Here is an 18,861-nt window from a genome sequence, read left to right as displayed (position 1 = left end):
AAACAGAATGATAAAGACTCAGTTCAGTTTATTGCCTTCCAAAATGCATGTATAACATATATTACATACATGAATATTTATTTGGAATATTTATATGAATTGGTTAATAATGAGGCTAAATCAGAAGATTCTTGGTTTGGCTGCTTGAGGGAAGTGGAACATTGTAAACACACACAGACAACCACATGGCGCAAAGCGTAGAGAAGTGTATTACATAATGTTTACAAAAAATATTTTTAATAGATACGAGTACTTGAAATATCGAACTCCAGAAAATCCCAGAAAGTGTTTTTTTCCCCTCATTCAGGGAAACGATGCAACCCTCTGATGGCAGGAAGCTGGATGGTGGAAAGGGATGAAAACAAAATCTCTTTTAGGCCAAAACAGGCAGAAAACATAGAAAAGATTTATTTTAAAAATATGAAAAACTTTATATCTATTGAAAGGTCTAAAGCTGTAGAAAACATTTAATGCAGAGAAAGTGGGGAAAAGATTAAATGTAGATTTTTTTTTAAAATTTAGTTTGAGAAGATCTTCCATTTTGTGTCACAAAGTATAAAAGTGTCAGTTTTTACTTTGAACTTTCAAATAATAACACATAAAAATTAATCTTATTAACTTTCCACCCAGTCCAGGCCAAAAATAACATATTGTTTAATCAATTTTAAGGTTCCCCAAGTTAATCCAAGGTGTTTCTAGCTATATTTTAAATATTAGAATTAGGCATGTAATGGAATAATTTTTCATTCCAGTAGAAGGAAAATGGTAAGCCAGTTTTTTTTATGCAAGCACAACATTTATCCTGATCTCACAGTATAATGGAATACTGAAATTTCCAGCAAAAAACATTTGATCACGTTTTAAAACAAATCTGTAAAATCCACAATTACACCTTTAACAACCTTTCAAGAAAAATATAACACACAGCAGTGAAGTTAAGAAATTTTATTTTCAGTCATTTCAGTTTAAAACATTTGTAAAAATTAGACAAGACCTTATGACACTGAAAGACTTTGCATTATTTGAGAAGAGCTAAATAATGAACTGTACTTCTAAGTCCAACTCTCAGAAAGTGTTTAAAAAGTGTCTTGTTTAATGTTGACCTAGCATCGATCAGAACCACTTAAAAAAAGACATTGAATTCTCAAAGTAATACGTGATTAAGATCCTGTGTCAAATATATACAGTTAGGGCCAGAAATATTTGGACAGTGACACAGGTTTTGTTATTTTAGCTGTTGACAAAAATATGTTCAGAAATACAATTTATATATAGTATGGGCTGAAAGTGCACACTCCCAGCTGCAATATGAGAGTTTCCACATCCAAATCGGAGAAAGGGTTTAGGAATCATAGCTCTGTAATGCAGAGCCTCCTCTTTTTCAAGGGACCAAAAGTAATTGGACAATGGACTCTAAAGGCTTCAATTAACTCAAAAGGCCTTTCCCTCGTTAACCTGTAATCAAGTAAGTAGTTAAAAGGTCTGGGGTTGTTTCCAGGTGTGTGGTTTTGCATTTGGAAGCTGTTGCTGTGACCAGACAACACGCGGTCAAAGGAGCTCTCAAATGACGTGAAGCAGAACATCCTGAGACTGAAAAAAAAGGAAAAAATCCATCAGAGAGATAGCAGACATGCTTGGAGTAGCAAAATCAACAGTCTGGTACATTCTGAGGAAAAAGGAATTGACTGGTGAGCTTGGGAACTCAAAAAGGCCTGGGCGTCCACAGAAGACAACGGTGGTGGATGATCGCCGCATACTTTCTTTGGTGAAGAAGAACCCGTTCACAACATCAACTGAGGTCCAGAACACTCTCAGGGAAGTAGGTGTATCTGTCTCTAAGTCAACAGTAAAGAGAAGACTCCATGAAAGCAAATACAAAGGGTTCACATGTAGATGCAAACCATTCATCAATTCCAAAAGTAGACAGGCCAGAGTTAAATTTGCCCAAAAACACCTCAAGAAGCCAGCCCAGTTCTGAAAAAGTATTCTATGGACAGATGAGACAAAGATCAACCTGTACCAGAATGATGGGAAGAAAAAAGTTTGGAGAAGAAAGGGAACGGCACATGATCCACGGCACACCACATCCTCTGTAAAACATGGTGGAGGCAACGTGATGGCATGGGCATGCATGGCTATCAATGGCACTGAGTCACTTGTGTTTATTGATGACATAACAGCAGACAAGAGTAGCCGGATGAATTCTGAAGTGTACCGGGATATACTGTCAGCCCAGATTCAGCCAAATGCTGCAAAGTTGATCGGACGGCGCTTCACAGTACAGATGGATAATGACCCCAAGCATACAGCCAAAGCTACCCAGGAGTTCATGAGAGCAAAAAGGTGGAATATTCTGCAATGGCCAAGTCAATCACCAGATCTTAACCCAATTGAGCATGCATTTCACTTGCTCAAATCCAGACTTCAGACGGAAAGACCCACTAACAAGCAAGACCTGAAGGCTGCGGCTGTAAAGGCCTGGCAAAGCATTAAGAAGGAGGAAACCCAGCGTTTGGTGATGTCCATGGGTTCCAGACTTAAGGCAGTGATTGCCTCCAAAGGATTCGCAACAAAATATTGAGAAAAAACTTCTTTGTTTCGATTATGTTTATATGTCCAATTACTTTTGAGCTCCTAAAATGTGGAGTGTTTGTAAACAAATGTGTACAATTCCTACATTTTCTATCACATATTTTTGTTCAACCCTTTAAATTAAACGTTACAATCTGCACTTGAATTCTGTTGTAGAGGTTTCATTTCAAATCCAATGCGGTGGCATGCAGAGCCCAACTCACAAATATTGTGTTACTGTCCAAATATTTCTGGCCCTAACTGTAGCTAACAGATTAAGGTTGTATCCAGCATCACCCTGACTGTGTGACAAAGAAAAGGGCATCAAGAAGTGGAAGGTATTCACCGACAGATCCATCACTTCGCCTGTTGACTGTGTCTATCCAGACAATTGGGAGAACTAAATAAAAAGGAAAACAAAATATCTTATTAGGATGTTTGAGAGTGGAGAACACTGAGTTTTGCTATTGGAGTTGAGAGTGCAACTAAAACAAACCCTTTCAGCAAAAGACAAAGAAGACGGGACAGCAAATCACATGAAACTAAGAGGTCACAATCTCACAAGTTGACTTACGGATGTTTAAATCAACAAAGTAGTGGGGAAAAAGTTTTTAGTTCTGTGTAGAGAACCATCAGTGGTTTTCAATATGATAGCTCATACTTTTTTTGCCATCACTGATTTGCAGTCTTTATAACTACCCAAAGTTGACTTTTCAAAAATGTTGGATAAAAAAAAGTGGATTACCATCATATTGGCTTGTCAAGTTGTTTGTCTTCCTGAACGATACCTCTTCTTGGCTTACCATCTTCCTCTGAACAAAGATAAAAGCAACAGTGAACATTTCAAGTGTTTTCTTTTTTTTAAAGAAGTGTGCATAAGACTGACATGACACTGTCATAAACATAACACCCGTTATGAAGGAGTCTTTATGAATATTTATGACTTTTATGTATCGTATTATGTATTATTCGGTAAATAATTACACTTTTACTGCAAAGTTGCCTTAAAAGTCCATTAATAGTGCCATCTTTGCACTAAAGTGTCATTATTTAATAGAAAAATTCAAAGTTGGCACTATTAATGGACTTTTAAAGCAACTTTCCATTAAAAGGGTTATTATTCACTGAATGACACTTCATAACAGTCATAAACATTCATGAAGACGCCTTCATGTTCATAACATGCCTTATGTCATATTTAGGACAGTGCCATATCAGTCTTATGCAGACCACTTCAAATAAAGTGTTACTTTTTTTTTTTACTTGATCATTGTTTGTCTGTGGACTGTGACAAAAGGCCCACAATTGGACAGGAGTTGTCCAAAGGACACAGTACATGCTAAACAAATGTACCATATCATAGCACATTATTTCTAAAGCACTTTAAAGAAATATTTAAAACCTGATAAAAATGCTGAAAATGTAGAACAGAAAGATGGAAAAAGTTTTAGGTCTGATCCTTTTATTTTAATCTGAGATGTCTGCATAAGTAAAGGTAGAAAACCAGCAAAGTACAAAGGCAAAACTGAGAAGACTGGCAATGCTTACCGCTAGGGTTTGCCTCGATATCTTCCAGGAGATTTGCTGTGGAGTCGGCTGTGCCCAATCTGAACACAAGTTTAGTTAAAAAAAAACACACAAACACAAAAAAAACAAGGAAACAAAACTAACATTTAACTGAAACTATTTGCAATTAGGCCAATAAAATGACTGAAAACTCGCAGCCTGTCTTCGCCTGGTATCTGTTGCAGACGTCGGTTTTATTTTCCCTACAGTGTCTGTTCGTCTTGCTCTGCCTCATGCTGAGTTGTTTCCTCCTCATTTATCCTTTCGCCTGCATGCAACGCTTTTGGGTCGTTATGAAGTTTCCCTTTCACTAATGACAATGTGGTAGCATAACGTATTTTTACTATTCAATGATAATAAGTTGGCGCTGCGTTTACGAACAAGTACTGCCTCAGTATTGTCAGTATTATGATCATTTTTTAAATATTTATATATATCTTTAACAGGTTTGAAACTCTTGTGTGAAGTGAAATGATCGCTACAGAGGGCAGAGCCGTCTGTTCATCCATTGATCTTGAAGATTTAGATCTTTTTGGAAGGAGAACAAACTTATGTGTTCACGGGAATAATTAAGAAAAACAAACAGCCTGCTAACATGGCGGCACACTGGATATTACCCTCATTACATCACATCCTGTAAAGGAGTCATCCAGCTAGCTCATCGCAGGGCTAAGTTCAAAAACATTTTTAAAACAGGCCTGCATTCAATCAGCATTTTATTTCTAAAAAAATAATTATAAGTGACTGATGTAACAAACAATTTAAGCATCGCTCCCATGTCATGTCAGTGACACTTTGATAAATCTATGTCGACTATTTTCTCTCAGATTCCCACCCCAGAATAAAACCACCAACTTTCTATCAGGACCATGTGACGTCACAGGAAGGATATAAGTGTGTTAGAGTCTTTCTTTTAGACTTTCTCCTTTTCGTCCTTTCAGAAAATGTTCTGGCAATTTCAAAGAGCTTCTTTCTTGTTGCTGAAGTTGCAAAAGGTAGATATGGTAAACACAAAGAAATGCTTCCACGGTCAATACAGTTGTTTAACAGTCGTAAGTCGAACTTACATTTACCCATGTGCTTGAGTTTGTCTCTGAATAGTGCGTCATCTGAGGGAGGGTCCTGCGAATCTGCTGAGTATCTCTCCCCTGCACACAAAGGACCCATACTGCAATGTGGAACTACAAACCTACATGTGAAATAGTTCACATTTGTTCACAGTATGATGTTTGTACAAAACTTTGTATTAGTGTTAATACATGAGCATATCTGGAACCAGGAATGAACAACGTTGGTTCATTCCTGTGATCTGTACATTGACTGACTGCTACCTGTGGAAGTGTCCAGGCTTGATAAATGGCTGGACTTTATTCCATACTTCAACCCATCTGAAATAAAGAGAGACAGAGATGAGACAATTAATGTACTGAATACCCTCATATAATATTCCAATATATATTAACTCAACTTCCAAATAAAGTTGTACGGGGGCAAATGCCCCTGTGTTACAACTTTCACTGTTAAGTGTAGTGAAAAATCGCCCACCTTTATTAACCAGACCTATATACCATGCTCATTCTGCTCTGCACGTTTACATTAATCATAAAAGACAGAATACAAACCAGAGGCATTTAAAACTCCTTTCAAGTTAGCTTTTCAAAAATACAAACATTTTATGAAGATTTTCTCAGTCATAGACAACAGTAAGTGATACCTCTCTCTAAGGCAATGAGGAACTCATGGTTACGCTTCAGCTCTTTCAAAAACTCCTCGTTCTGCAGAAACAGGGCTATGCGCTCGTCTTCCAAATACTGCATCAACGTGTTCTCTTGTAATCCCGTTGTCATATTAGGACCCTCAGCAGTCAAAGTAGCTCCAAACACAGAAGCGGCCTGGGCTGTCCTTTGATTTGTTGAGGACACAGACATCGAAGAGGTTGAGGAGGGCTGAGATGGACTGCTTTGTGAGTACTGCTGAAATAAAGACAAGTTTATCTGGCATAATGTGTCAGAAATACCAGTTCAGTTTGAAGGATAGAGCAATCTTAACAATGTTTTCCAAAAAGAAAAGAGTTTGGTGGGACTAAAAGGTAACATTTTATTTGAAGAGGTGTGCATAAGCCTGGCACAAAACTGTCATAAACATCACATAACACTTGTTATGAACATGAATGAGTCTTCATTAATGTTTATGACTCTTGACATGAAGTGTCATTCAGTAAATAATGACACTTTTAATGCAAAGTTGACACTTTTATTGGACTTTCAATGCAAGTTTTAATAGAATTTTTAATTTAAAATGTCATTATTTGCAGAAAAAATGCAAAGTTGACACTTTTAATAAGCATTTAATGCAACATTTAGTGCAACTTTACATTAAAAGTCATAATTGACCGAATGATAGTTCATGACAACAGTTGTAAACATTTAAGAAGACTCCTTCTTAGTCATAATAGGTGTTATAAGATGTTAATGACAGTGTTGTTTCAGTTTTATACACACTCCTTCAAATAAAGTGCGACTGACTAAAATTAAAACCATTATTTTGAGCAATGTTTTTCTACCATGAGCATTGAGTTTAAGTCATCCAGGAGACATAAAAATAGTACAATTTAAGATAGAGAAACTTCTAAATCCATTCTTCAATTCTGATTACTAAGCTACAACTAGGCCTGTCGAGATAAACGATAAGTCAATTAATCGCAGATAAGCTGGACGGGCCTATTGCTATAATTTGGAGTCCAGAGGGCCACATAAAAAGCTGAGGCGGGCCAGATTTGGCCCTCGGGCCTTCAGTTTGACACATGTAGCATATATGATAATCTCATGTGAACTTTTTTCAATATCTGTTCTTTGGAAAGTTAATTTTACTGGTTCAGTCAAACATTTTATTTTATTTTGCGTAAAGAAAAAATCAGTGGGGAACAACATTTATAATAAATAGATGTAAACATCATGGAAAAAGTAAGAAACTAAATCTATAATCTATAACTACTGATTTCTAAATCTCCAAAGGCAAAAAGAAATTCTACAACTGCTAAAATCTGAGGCCTCCATTTTTGTTTATGTTTAGTGAAGAAGGAAGTTGTGCTCAGTTTCTTCTTCAGAGATTCTCCAAGGACAGTGAGTAATCTGAACTAGTAGCCAGAACCCGACCCAAACCCATATGTAGAGGGAGAGGCTATCCCCTTGGTGCGTTGGGGTGAACAAGATGGGAGGCAACAAATATGCCCCTCCTGCCCAGCGCCTCTCACAAGGGGCAACCCCAGAGTGGAGAACATCCAACCCCTTTCAAGGAGACTGGCTCCAGAAACAGAACCGCCCACTGAAGTTAGTCTGACTATTTCTAGCCGGAACCTCTCAATCTCACCCCACAGGTGGTGAACAGATTGGCTCTCATTGGGCTGAGCCCGACCTGGATCCATGGGTTAAACCCGGTCGGGCTCCATGGGTTAAAGCCCGGTTGGGCTCCATGGGTTAAAGCCCGGTTGGGCTCCATGGGTTAAGGCCCGGTTGGGCTCCATGGGTTAAGGCCCGGTTGGGCTCCATGGGTTAAGGCCCAGTCGGGCTCCATGGGCCACCAGGCTCTCGCCCACATGCCCCGCCCCCAGGCCTCTCCAGAGTGGGACCCCATGTTTGGGCGAATACGACCCCTGTTTCCAAAGGTCGTATTCATCATAAGGATCTTTGGGCTGCACTTGGTCTGGTTCCTCACCTTGGACCCGTCTGCATGGGGTGGCCCAACCAGAGGCATGAAGCCCCGACAGCAGAACTCCTAGGATCACTGGGACACTCAAAAACCCCCACCACGATAAGGTGGCAGCCATGGAGGGGACGTGAAAATGTGCATGTATGTGTGAAATTGTATGAATATTAAGTAATATATAAATTATGTAAGAAAGGGAGGAAATGAGAGAAGAAGAATGTTGTTTTTTAACATGAGAAAATGAGAACAATGTGGTGCAAAGACGTTTCTTCCTGCCTTTTTCTCTTACTGTTGATGACACTGAATGAAACTCCGGTGCTCTCCACTGACCCTCCCTTCCTTACTTCCTTAGCGTAATGCCCAGCACGCACTGCACCATCTGATGTCGCCGATTGTCGGCCCACTATCAAAACCTGAGAGACACATCAACCGACAGAAATCCTCGCTATAACGGTTCGATCGAACCATGTTGTGTCCAACAATGGACACAAAATAATAAGTCCAGTTCACTAATATTGAAACCAGGCATTAATCAATTCCTTACTACAATCTACCAGCAATGCATGTAGCTAGTGTCAGTCTGACTGAATGAAAATCATTAGAACCATTTTATGTCACCTTAACGAAGAACAGCAGAAAAGTTACCGGGTTTTCTGGTAAAAATTTCGCTCCAACTCTTCCCCTAGTTATTTATATTTTCTTTGCATGAAATGTTGAATAAACATTCATGTTTCCACATATCATCTCCGATGTCTGCTGGACTTCGGGTTGCACCGTGTTAGCTGTTCAGGATTCCTCTCTGTGTTGTTTTGAAAGTAAAGTGTATCTATCTGTGGCAGGAAATCGCATGTATCATTACGTAATTTCCATTAAATCAGTGTGAAAAGATCTTCAAACAATATTATAGTTTATCGCGATAATTTTTTGAGACGATTAAATCGCTCAGTAAAATCTGTTATCATAACAGGCCGAATCGCCACAGGCCGCGTTTTTTATTGAATTCACTCCTGTGTTGTTTTTTTTGTCTTCTTCAATCTAAAGATGTTTCGAATTTTTTTCAAAATGGAAGTCTTCTGTTTTTTCTTCTTTCCTTCTTGTTTGCTGTTCATATCTGGAGTCTCTAAATCCTGCTGGATGGTTTCCTCATCGATGTCGTCTTGTATGGATTCCAGTTCAGCTGAACATCCTGGTATTGGTTCCCTTGCTAAATCCTCCTCCGAGGAAATATGATGACTAGAATTCATAATCGGGTCGACCCGGTTCTTTTCCTCCTCCTGTTGTGAAACTGTAGTTTGCAGATCTTCATGTTGATCTTCCTCAGTGTCTGGCTGCAGTTTATCTCTGGTTGTCTCCAATTCTTGCTTCATTCTGCTTATTTCTTCCTGGAACTGCTCTGCCTGTGTCTTCAACATATTAACATCATGAATGTAAGAACACTGCAGCTCCTTGAACAAAACTCTGAGCGTCTCCAGTTCATCCTGTGCATTTCTGTCCTTGTCCTGGAGGACCTGGATTTCTCGCCGTGTGTTTTCCTCCAGGACGGCGTTTTCCTGTCGCAGGCTGTCGATGAGCTGCTGCTTCTCAGTCGCTGACTGTAATGAGGCGTCTTTCTCTTGTTGTACTTTCTCTTTGCATCTTTCCATCTCCTCCTTTAATCCAGTAATATTCATGTTAAATTTAAGTTTGAGCTTGTTGTAAAATGTTTTGCTCTCATCCAATTCTTTCTTTAAAATCTTTGCATTGTTCTTCAGGAATTTGGTGTCTTGGTTTGCTTTGCATTGGAGGATGGCGTACTCCTTTCTTATTTTCTCCACCAGCGCCGTGTCCTCCTCTGATTTCTCCATCAGAGTTTCTTTCTGTGTCTCCAGCTTTTCAAATTGTTCAATCAATACAGTGTAGTTTAATCCAAGGATGACATTTTCTTTTCTTTCTTTGTAAAGTGCAGCTTCCTCTTTCTTTATTTTGTCTTGGTAAATCTCCGCCTGCTGCTTTAACTCGTTTATTAATTTTGATTGTTCGTTTGTTCCACGTTTGCTCTCCTCAAGTTCGGCTTGTAAACGTTTTTCATTTTCTTGCAGGAGGTCGATCTTTTGGGTCATGTCATGTATGATCTTGTCTTTCTCCACTCTGAGCTTCTCCAGGCTCTGTTCCTCATGTAGCTTTGCCTCATCACCAACGTCTGCTTCGTATTTACGGCGCAGCTCCTCATACGAAGCCTTCAGGTCATCCAGCTTGTCTTCCAGGACTTTATTTCGCTGCTTCTCATCATGCATTTCTGCCAGCAGTGCGTCCTGGATGTGGAACTGAGACACCTTTAAATCTTCATATCTTTGTTGCAGCTCCTCTTTATCCAGGTCTTCCACACTGAAGTGAGCTTGACAAGCAATAGCAACAACTTTCAGTGTTTCAGTGTCAGTGTATCTCTGGAGTCTCTTCAACTCCTCAGTTGCTCTGTGGGCCTTGTTGAAAAAACCCACTTTGAGCTCCGTTTGTTTCTGCAGCTGGAATTTGGTTTCTTCCAGCTCCTCCTCCAGGTGGGCCAGTCTGCGGTTCTGGTGTCTTTCTGTATTTTGAGACATTTTTATTTCAGTAAAATCACTAAAGTTGTCGATTTCGAAACGAAGTGAACGGTCGATTGGAAAGTGCTTTGCGGGCGTCTGAACTGGTCAGGGGTATTGCAAGCAATGACAAATATGCAGAATTGTGTTACATACGATTCTGCAGTTGATGACATCACAGACTACATCGCCAGTGACATCACAGAATCTTTGCTGGTGCTGTGACATCATTCCACCTCCAAATATCTTCATTCTTGTTTACATTCAAAACAGGATTCTCTTGTTTTATCCCGAATATCAGGGACATGAAACTCATTTCCATTTGGGTCCAGATCAAAAACCGGAACGTTCTTAAAGGGCCTGTTGGGCCAGAACGTCTGGATAAAAACTATTAAAAGGTTAAAATATCAATAAATTGGTGTTTCAGCATTCAATAACTGTTACTTAAAATAATATAATATTGAACATCTTTTCACACTAATCAGTCCATCCAGGGTTGTTTTTGTGGTTCTCTGCAATCAATATATCAGATTTTGTGTGTTAATTTAGAAATATTTGGAAGGATATTTGTTTGGGATCCCCTCCATGATTCCCCTCAGAAAGCAGGAGGGGAATCCGCACTTTCTGATTGGCTCCCGGTCACATTCAACAGGCTGCGTTCAGCTCCCAGTCTGGGCAACAATCTACAGTCACATGCAACAATCTACAGTCACACGCAACAATCTACAGTCACACGCAACAATCTACAGTAACACACAACGATCTACAGTCACACACAAAGATTTACAGTAACACAATGATCTACAGTCACACACAACGATCTACAGTCACACACAACGATCTACAGTCACACACAACGATCTACAGTAACACACAACGATCTACAGTCACACGCAACGATCTACAGTAACACACAACGATCTACAGTCACACACAACGATCTACAGTCACACACAACGATCTACAGTCACACACAACGATCTACAGTCACACACAACGATCTACAGTAACACAACGATCTACAGTCACACACAACAATCTACAGTAACACACAACGATCTACAGTCACACACAACGATCTACAGTAACACACAACGATCTACAGTCACACACAAAGATCTACAGTAACACACAACGATCTACAGTCACACACAACGATCTACAGTAACACACAACGATCTACAGTCACACACAAAGATTTACAGTAACACAATGATCTACAGTCACACACAACGATCTACAGTCACACACAACGATCTACAGTAACACACAACGATCTACAGTAACACACAACGATCTACAGTCACACACAACGATCTACAGTAACACACAACGATCTACAGTCACACACAACGATCTACAGTCACACACAACGATCTACAGTCACACACAACGATCTACAGTCACACACAACGATCTACAGTAACACAACTATCTACAGTCACACACAACAATCTACAGTCACACACAACGATCTACAGTCACACACAAAGATCTACAGTCACACAAAGATCTACAGTCACACACGACGATCTAGTCACACACAACGATCTACAGTAACACACAACGATCTACAGTAACACACAACGATCTACAGTCACACACAACGATCTACAGTAACACACAACGATCTACAGTCACACACAACGATCTACAGTAACACACAATGATCTACAGTCACACACAACGATCTACAGTCACACACAACGATCTACAGTCACACACAACGATCTACAGTCACACGCAACAATCTACAGTCACACGCAACAATCTACAGTAACACACAACGATCTACAGTCACACACAATGATCTACAGTCACACACAACGATCTACAGTAACACACAACGATCTACAGTCACACACAACGATCTACAGTAACACACAAAGATCTACAGTAACACACAACGATCTACAGTAACACACAACGATCTACAGTAACACACAACGATCTACAGTCACACACAATGATCTACAGTAACACACAAAGATCTACAGTCACACACAACGATCTACAGTAACACACGATGATCTAGTCACACACAACGATCTACAGTAACACACAAAGATCTACAGTAACACACAACGATCTACAGTCACACACAACGATCTACAGTAACACACAACGATCTACAGTCACACACAACGATCTACAGTAACACACGATGATCTAGTCACACACAATGATCTACAGTAACACACAACGATCTACAGTCACACACAACGATCTACAGTAATTACGTAATTTCCATTAAATCACTGTGAAAAGGTCTTCAAACAATATTATCGTTTATCGCAATAATTTTTTGAGACAATTAATCGGCCAGCAAAATCTCTTATCGTGACAGGCCTAGCTACAACACATCTTAAACTACATCAGCAAAATAACAAGATTGGTTAAAAAGTGCAGTAAGACTTTAACGAGGACATATCATGCAAAATTCACTTTTTATATGTTTTTGTGTATTTTGAGTGTCTAGTAGTGCAAAAATGTAATTATTCTCTCCCAATGCTGTGTTTATGTCTTTATATTTTGGGGGGTTATATCTTCTAGTCTTTTCAATTTCCTCTATTCTGCCATTTTTTTCCCCTCATCCAAGAAGTTCTACTTTATATAGACTATGATAAGTGAGTGACTCACATGTGAAAAGGAAGGATTTAAAAGCATGATATGTCCACTTTAAAGTAAAGTCATTAAAATGTTCATTTAATGTAGATTTCAGGAGAAAAGAAAGCCAACAGGGTAAAAATTCCCAAAACAAAAGAACAACAGAAAAACATTATACATCACTTTTGCAAAACATTTTTCATTCATCAAAAGTTTGAGTTGTTTGTAAGTAATTTCTGAAGAAAATAAAGTACCTTCACACTGTTTGATTGCCGAGGCCAAATCCTCAAAAAGTCCTCTGGAAGGTTTCCGAGCAGCGGCGGGTTCCAGTTCCTGTAGATCCGAACTTGCTGGTCGTCTGCTGCCACATGGGTCTCTGATCTGGGACCAACAAATTATTAGCATTGATCATCGGCTTATCCTCTTTTGTGACACAATTAAAACTTGACAAAGTTCAGGTTGTGAATTGAAAAGTGAACGTCTTTGAGGCTGCCAGACACTGATGATAATCTTTTAAGGAGGATTTCATAAATCACTCTCTGAACTTCTGGGGGTGGTTTTTGGATACAGACTTATTTACTTTTTATTCCTGACCCTCCCTGAGATTATGGACTGCTTGCTTTGCAGCAGGTTGTCATGACTGCCTCAACCAAAAAAATAACAAATTAAAATTCAACGCTAAATGAGTGCAAGTGTTAAAATGATGCAATTCAATTAAGAATCAACTCTGGAGACAACAATACCCCAGCAATTTTGCTTGGTAGTGAAGAGAAAAGAAAAGTTATCTTGAACAGCTGGAGAAAGTGTGGAGCCTTAACCTTTCCAATTTGCTTTGAATTATCTCTAAACCTTTTTTGTAACTGGAAGTCAGCTGTTCATATGCAACTACATGATGCTAGACTCTTTCAGTTCATCCATGCACTGTTTTCCCTGCACAACCTCTGAGCCCAGACACATTATAGGCAACAAACCCAAAATGTTCATCCACACCATGGTCTACAGGATGCTTCCCAATAAAAACACCAACAGAATTCAGAACCAATGAGTATTTGTACACCAAATAGTGGCTTATTCAGAATTCTGCTGAATGAATCTTCGAGTTGTCGATTCCCCAGGGTTGACATTGATGAACTGATGCTCACTGCCAGCCAGTTAAGTAACAATAAATTCATTCATTCAGCCATGTGAAGTGGAAAAATCACTTCCCATCGATGTAGACACATGACGACATTTTGTTCTCTTAGAGCTATCAGCTTGCCGAACTATTTGAAGGTACGAATCAAAGTTTAAAGGTGAAAAGGTCAACCAGACTCCCCACTTTTAACCCAACTTTAACATAATTGGTGTCAATGTTTGTGTTAGGATTGTGCTTGTATGTGCAGTAAAATCCTAATAAAAAAAGTTTCCATAGGTCATAAGAAATCAACCACAGCTGGTCACAGTTACAAAATCTAACACATTTGTCCTGGTTTGTCCAGCAAGAATTTTCGTTTGCATCGCTTTTACTTTGAATGATCCCTGGAAACTCTTTTAGTAATATCTTTAAAATTATAGCAGCGCAAACAAAAATCCTTACTGCACAAACATTTGACACCAATTTTGTTAGAGTTCAAGAAGGTGGGGGGGTTAAATTATTAGTTATTGGTTTCATAGTCTGTAAGGTTTCTAGATTTCTTTTTTGCACATTTCTTGAAATACAAGTAGTGAATAAAAAAAGAAGGTACAAAAAAAATCTCATTTTCTCACTGAATTTTGTTTTCTTATTTGGCTTTCTTCCACATTAGTGCAAATCTGTTTTTATATATTGAGTCCCTGTGTTCAGTAGAACACATATTGGTCCTAGTTTTAAAGTGTATTCTGTAAAGGTGCAGAAGCAGTCCCAAGTTCTTACTGTGGAGGAGACACTTTGTGTGTCTCTGGGTGCTTCCAGTCAGAGTAGATGTTGGATTTTGGTGGAGAGTAAACTGGAGGTGGTTCTTCATCTGAGCTGTCGGGTTCCTGGGTCTGCTCCAGAATCTGAAAAACAAATACAAGGCCAACTTTCTAATCTTAAAAATCTATTTTATCAAACAAATTTAAAAAATGAACACTACTTTTATTTCCACTATTCTGCTATCTACGTCTGTTCGGCCCTTGAGCAGAACGTACACAAACATGATTGACAGTGCTAAGGTACTTTTCCTGGCTCTGGTTGTTTTTGACTGGGAGCGATGCATTTTTTATTTAAATTTTTTTACAGATTATCTGTCTCACACAATACCGTCACAACATGGTGAAAGTTTTAACATTTACGGAAATAAACATTTCTGTAAAAGCTGCATGCTGCAGCTATAATGCTGTTGAAATGGACACAAAACATCCATGAAATCATACATTAACTGTGATTAAACTTTATTGTTTAGATAGTTGAGCTCAGTTTCTTAAGTCAAAACCCATGCAAGATTAATCCTGGAATATGCATAAATAAATAAATTATACTAAACCGATCCTAAGAAAGCTAATGCCAAGACAAAATGCCTGCAGTTATTAGCGGATTATAAGGAGAATTAATGGACAAATTTGGCAACAACGGCAAAGATACACTTCACACAACTGCAAACTGCAGATTCTGTACAAACAACCAATGGCACCAGTTACTCCATATATCAAAACCCTTTTGCTTATAGAAAGGCAGATATCAAGGAGATGCTATTGCTCCTTTTATTTTTGTCCTGGTTCTAAAACCTGTAGCTGCCCATAAATGACTGAGTTGCGATACATTACCAATAACACATCAAGGTATTCCTCACAAACTTTTAGCATATGCTGATGATTTCTTAAATCAAAACCCATGCAAGATTAATCCTGGAATATAATGATATGATATTCATCCCTTTACTCCAGCTGATAAATTAATTTGGTGCCTTCGCGGGATATCAGAGAAACTGAAACTGTGCCGCCATCGGAGGGTGTAGATCTCACCTACCAGCGAAAAACTACATTTAGATTAACATGATATAAATTTGAGTAATTTGCTCATGCGCAAACTATCAACACAGTTTACTGACCTCTGCTGGGATGCTGTCATCTGAGTCTGAGGTATCATCTGAGTGTTGTCCTTCAATGCTCATTTGAAGCAGCTGGTCAATAGTGGCGTCCACAGCTCCTTTGTTGGAACGCAGAACACACTCAATCACCTCATAGTCCATGGAGGGAAACATGGTCTTGAAGTCTTCCATGGCCTGATTGAACTCCAGGTGCTTGACTGGCCGGTTCGGCCTGCTGTTGTTGAGCTGCCCGCTAGTAGTGCCGCCCCCATCTCTGCCTCCACTGCTTTCAGAGCCTTTGTTGCTGTTGCTCCGCCTGAACAGGCTGGTCATCCTTTGAGAGTGGCTGTCTCAGGTGCTGCCAACCCAATCGGAATCAGAATACGCTTTATCAATCCCCAAGCGGAAGTTGCTTGAAAAGAAAATGATTTAATTATGATTTAAAAGATCAAATTTACAAGGAAAAAGAAAACTGATTGGTTGCATTTAATCTTCCATGATTTTCCAGCATTCCTTATCGGTTTCCACTAAAAGACTGTGACGGTCATTTTGCTCTTTAAAATTAAATGTCCATCTTAGTACTTGTAAGGAGGTTGTGAGTTGTGCTTCAGATTTCAAGGACTGGGAGAGAAGAGAGTCATCACCTGAAGAGACAACAGAGAGAAATGGTGCTCACTACAAAGACACTTCACAAAGATCATTTTCACCAACAGGGGCAATTCATATGCTGTACTCATACTTTTATGAAAAAACATACGCATACGTTTGGTTTGCTGAAGCCAGCACATAAATAATATTCATTGGACAAAAGACCTACCACTGATACACTGACAGGCCATCTGATATTGAAATAATAATAATAATAATAAAAGTCTAATGTCTGTCTGAGCCTCTAACAGCTGTTGCTTCAACAAACATTTTTGCTGCCCTTTGCAAGTTACTGCAACCGTCACTGGATTTTATTGAAAATGTAGAAGATGAAAATTGTTTTACAAGTTGATATCTAAAATGTGCAAATTAATTGTTATGCATTTATTGACCTATGACCTAAAGGCTTCTTTATTCTCTCCCTTCCTCAATGGTATTGCTCATTATAACAGTATATTGGGATGCTCTCTCCTGTCCAGATTAAATTTGTTTTTACAAACTGGGAGAATTCATGTTAGCGGTAAGAGGCTGGAGGTTTCAAACTTTTATTCACAAAACCAAACAGTAGAAGATGATGTTCCAACTAGACAAAGCGTCAAATATCCGACATCAGCCACTCCACACAACATGAGCCTGCTCTGGATTCTCAATCGGTGCCAGCAGCCTTTCAATAGTCAAGGCTTTACAGCACCTCACTGAGCTCCAGCTGCTAACCTCTGTAGGTTAGCTAGCCGGCGCCACTAACCTGTTGCATAGGAGGCCGAAGCTGTTGACATAATCATACATGACAATGAAAACCACTTCTCGTGGTTTTACGTTTTTAAAAGCAGCAAATCGCCGCTGTCACATAAATATTCCCTCCCAGCAACAATGCTAGCGGTGGTGGAAGTTATTTGGATTCACTCACTGATTATTGAGCCAGGAGAGACGGACTGAAGCTCCTCAGTGGGTCTGCTTGTGATGGCAAATGATAAATCCTTTACTTCCAGCACCACTGTTAAAACTAAAGCACGAAGCCTTTCAGCTGTTACAGCAGTTCTTCTATTTTTCTTCTTCTCCTTATTTTTCCTTCTTCTTCTGTCCTATTATGGCGAATGCTTCGAGGTGCATAGCGCCACCTACTGCCCACCACTGCTCTCTGCTCTGGATTCTAGTTTTCAATTTTGAGTATGAAGACAAATAAGTAGAGCTTTTCTTAATGTGTAAATATTCTCTTCATTTAGCAATATTTCTTAAGATGTCGTTCTTGTCCTGTTCTTCTTACCGTTTTTCTCAATCTTTCCGTTTCAGGCTCATAACTTTCACAATCCATCAATAAATGTTCAACATTTCTTTCCCTCCACATCCTTCATATTTATCATTATTTTTTCCCTCACAGGTAAACATAAAATACCATTTAGATTGTAAGTATGACCGACCCTTAATATCATAATCATTATTTCTTCCCTTCTGTTCCTCTAATATTTTCAACACTGACGTTTGTATTTTATATAAACACCATTTGTCTTCATTCCACCTTTTGCCATATTTCAACTTCTCAATTTCCTAGTCACTGATTCTGATGAACAATATTCATTGTTCTTTTTTGCATCCTTAAGTTTTAAGAGTCACTGCTCTTTTCATTTTATATTCGATATGGTTTTCAGTTGTCACATACTCCGTAATATTTTAAATGTCTTTAACTGCTCTGCTACGTTAATCATTTCACCAAGGAAGAACTTTTTTCTCACCTTTTACTTCTTTACAGCATTTAAAATATGTTACCTGATTTCTAATATGTTGCTTTTAAATGTGGCTGGTTTTCTCAGTTCATTTGAAAATGTTCTTTCAAATGTCTTTTCAATGAAGACATGGTGCAAATCCAAGATGGGAGACTCTCAGTCCTCACTTGTGTGGAGAAGTTTGCTTGTCTCCACCTCAGCCAATCACAGATCAAGAATCCCTTCATGAGGCTCTTCATCCATGGATCCACCTGCTTTCCAGACATGTTCCAACCCCAATCTACCCAGTCTACACCCTCTTTCCCTCCTCCACCGCCAGTATTTGGGCAGCGGGGTAAGAAGACCCTGATCCTCGCCACAAGCGCTGTATTTAAGATGACGGCGATTCTCCGTCTTCTGCAGAGAGCCAACGAAACCTACTTTCAGGTCAAATAAAACTCCTATTGCTGCTTTTCTCTG

At 39.1% G+C, this 18,861-nt stretch overlaps 1 protein-coding gene across 4 annotated transcripts; it reads right to left on the bottom strand.

Moving 5' to 3' along the window:
- Positions 1-17,744, bottom strand: cuedc1b (CUE domain containing 1b). 4 transcript variants are annotated; one of them, XM_055045706.1, is made up of 11 exons: positions 17,589-17,744; positions 16,055-16,677; positions 14,899-15,023; positions 13,262-13,388; positions 5,852-6,110; positions 5,469-5,525; positions 5,205-5,285; positions 4,120-4,178; positions 3,317-3,383; positions 2,918-2,971; positions 1-338 (listed from the first exon to the last, which is right to left on the bottom strand). In XM_055045706.1, exons 2-11 carry the CDS (start codon positions 16,364-16,366, stop codon positions 304-306), a joined length of 1,176 nt encoding a protein of 391 aa, XP_054901681.1. In that variant the 5' UTR covers positions 16,367-16,677; positions 17,589-17,744; the 3' UTR covers positions 1-303. The 4 variants fall into 4 exon arrangements, 2 of the variants coding, with proteins under 2 accessions (XP_054901681.1, XP_054901680.1); XM_055045705.1 differs by lacking the exons at positions 1-338; positions 2,918-2,971 and adding an exon at positions 931-1,590; XR_008607005.1 differs by lacking the exons at positions 1-338; positions 2,918-2,971 and having other exon boundaries at positions 3,347-3,383; positions 4,120-5,117.
- Between the last annotated feature and the right edge of the window lie 1,117 nt (positions 17,745-18,861).

This window comes from Poeciliopsis prolifica, unplaced genomic scaffold, assembly GCF_027474105.1.
Source record: "Poeciliopsis prolifica strain line A6 unplaced genomic scaffold, Auburn_PproV2 SCAFFOLD022, whole genome shotgun sequence".
Taxonomy (NCBI): Eukaryota; Metazoa; Chordata; class Actinopteri; order Cyprinodontiformes; family Poeciliidae; genus Poeciliopsis; species Poeciliopsis prolifica.
This window is presented reverse-complemented; position numbering and strand designations above follow the sequence as displayed.

What these genes read in the sequence shown, in the direction of transcription:
- cuedc1b (XM_055045705.1), bottom strand. Translation starts at nt 16,366, where the DNA reads ATGACCAGCCTGTTCAGGCGGAGCAACAGCAACAAAGGCTCTGAAAGC. An exon ending in TATCGAGGCAAACCCTAGCG is followed by an intron (nt 3,384 to 4,119) that starts GTAAGCATTGCC and finishes ATCTTTGTTCAG; the next exon opens with AGGAAGATGGTAAGCCAAGA. An exon ending in CTTGACAAGCCAATATGATG is followed by an intron (nt 1,591 to 3,316) that starts GTAATCCACTTT and finishes CTTTTTTTTCAG; the next exon opens with TCTCAGGATGTTCTGCTTCA.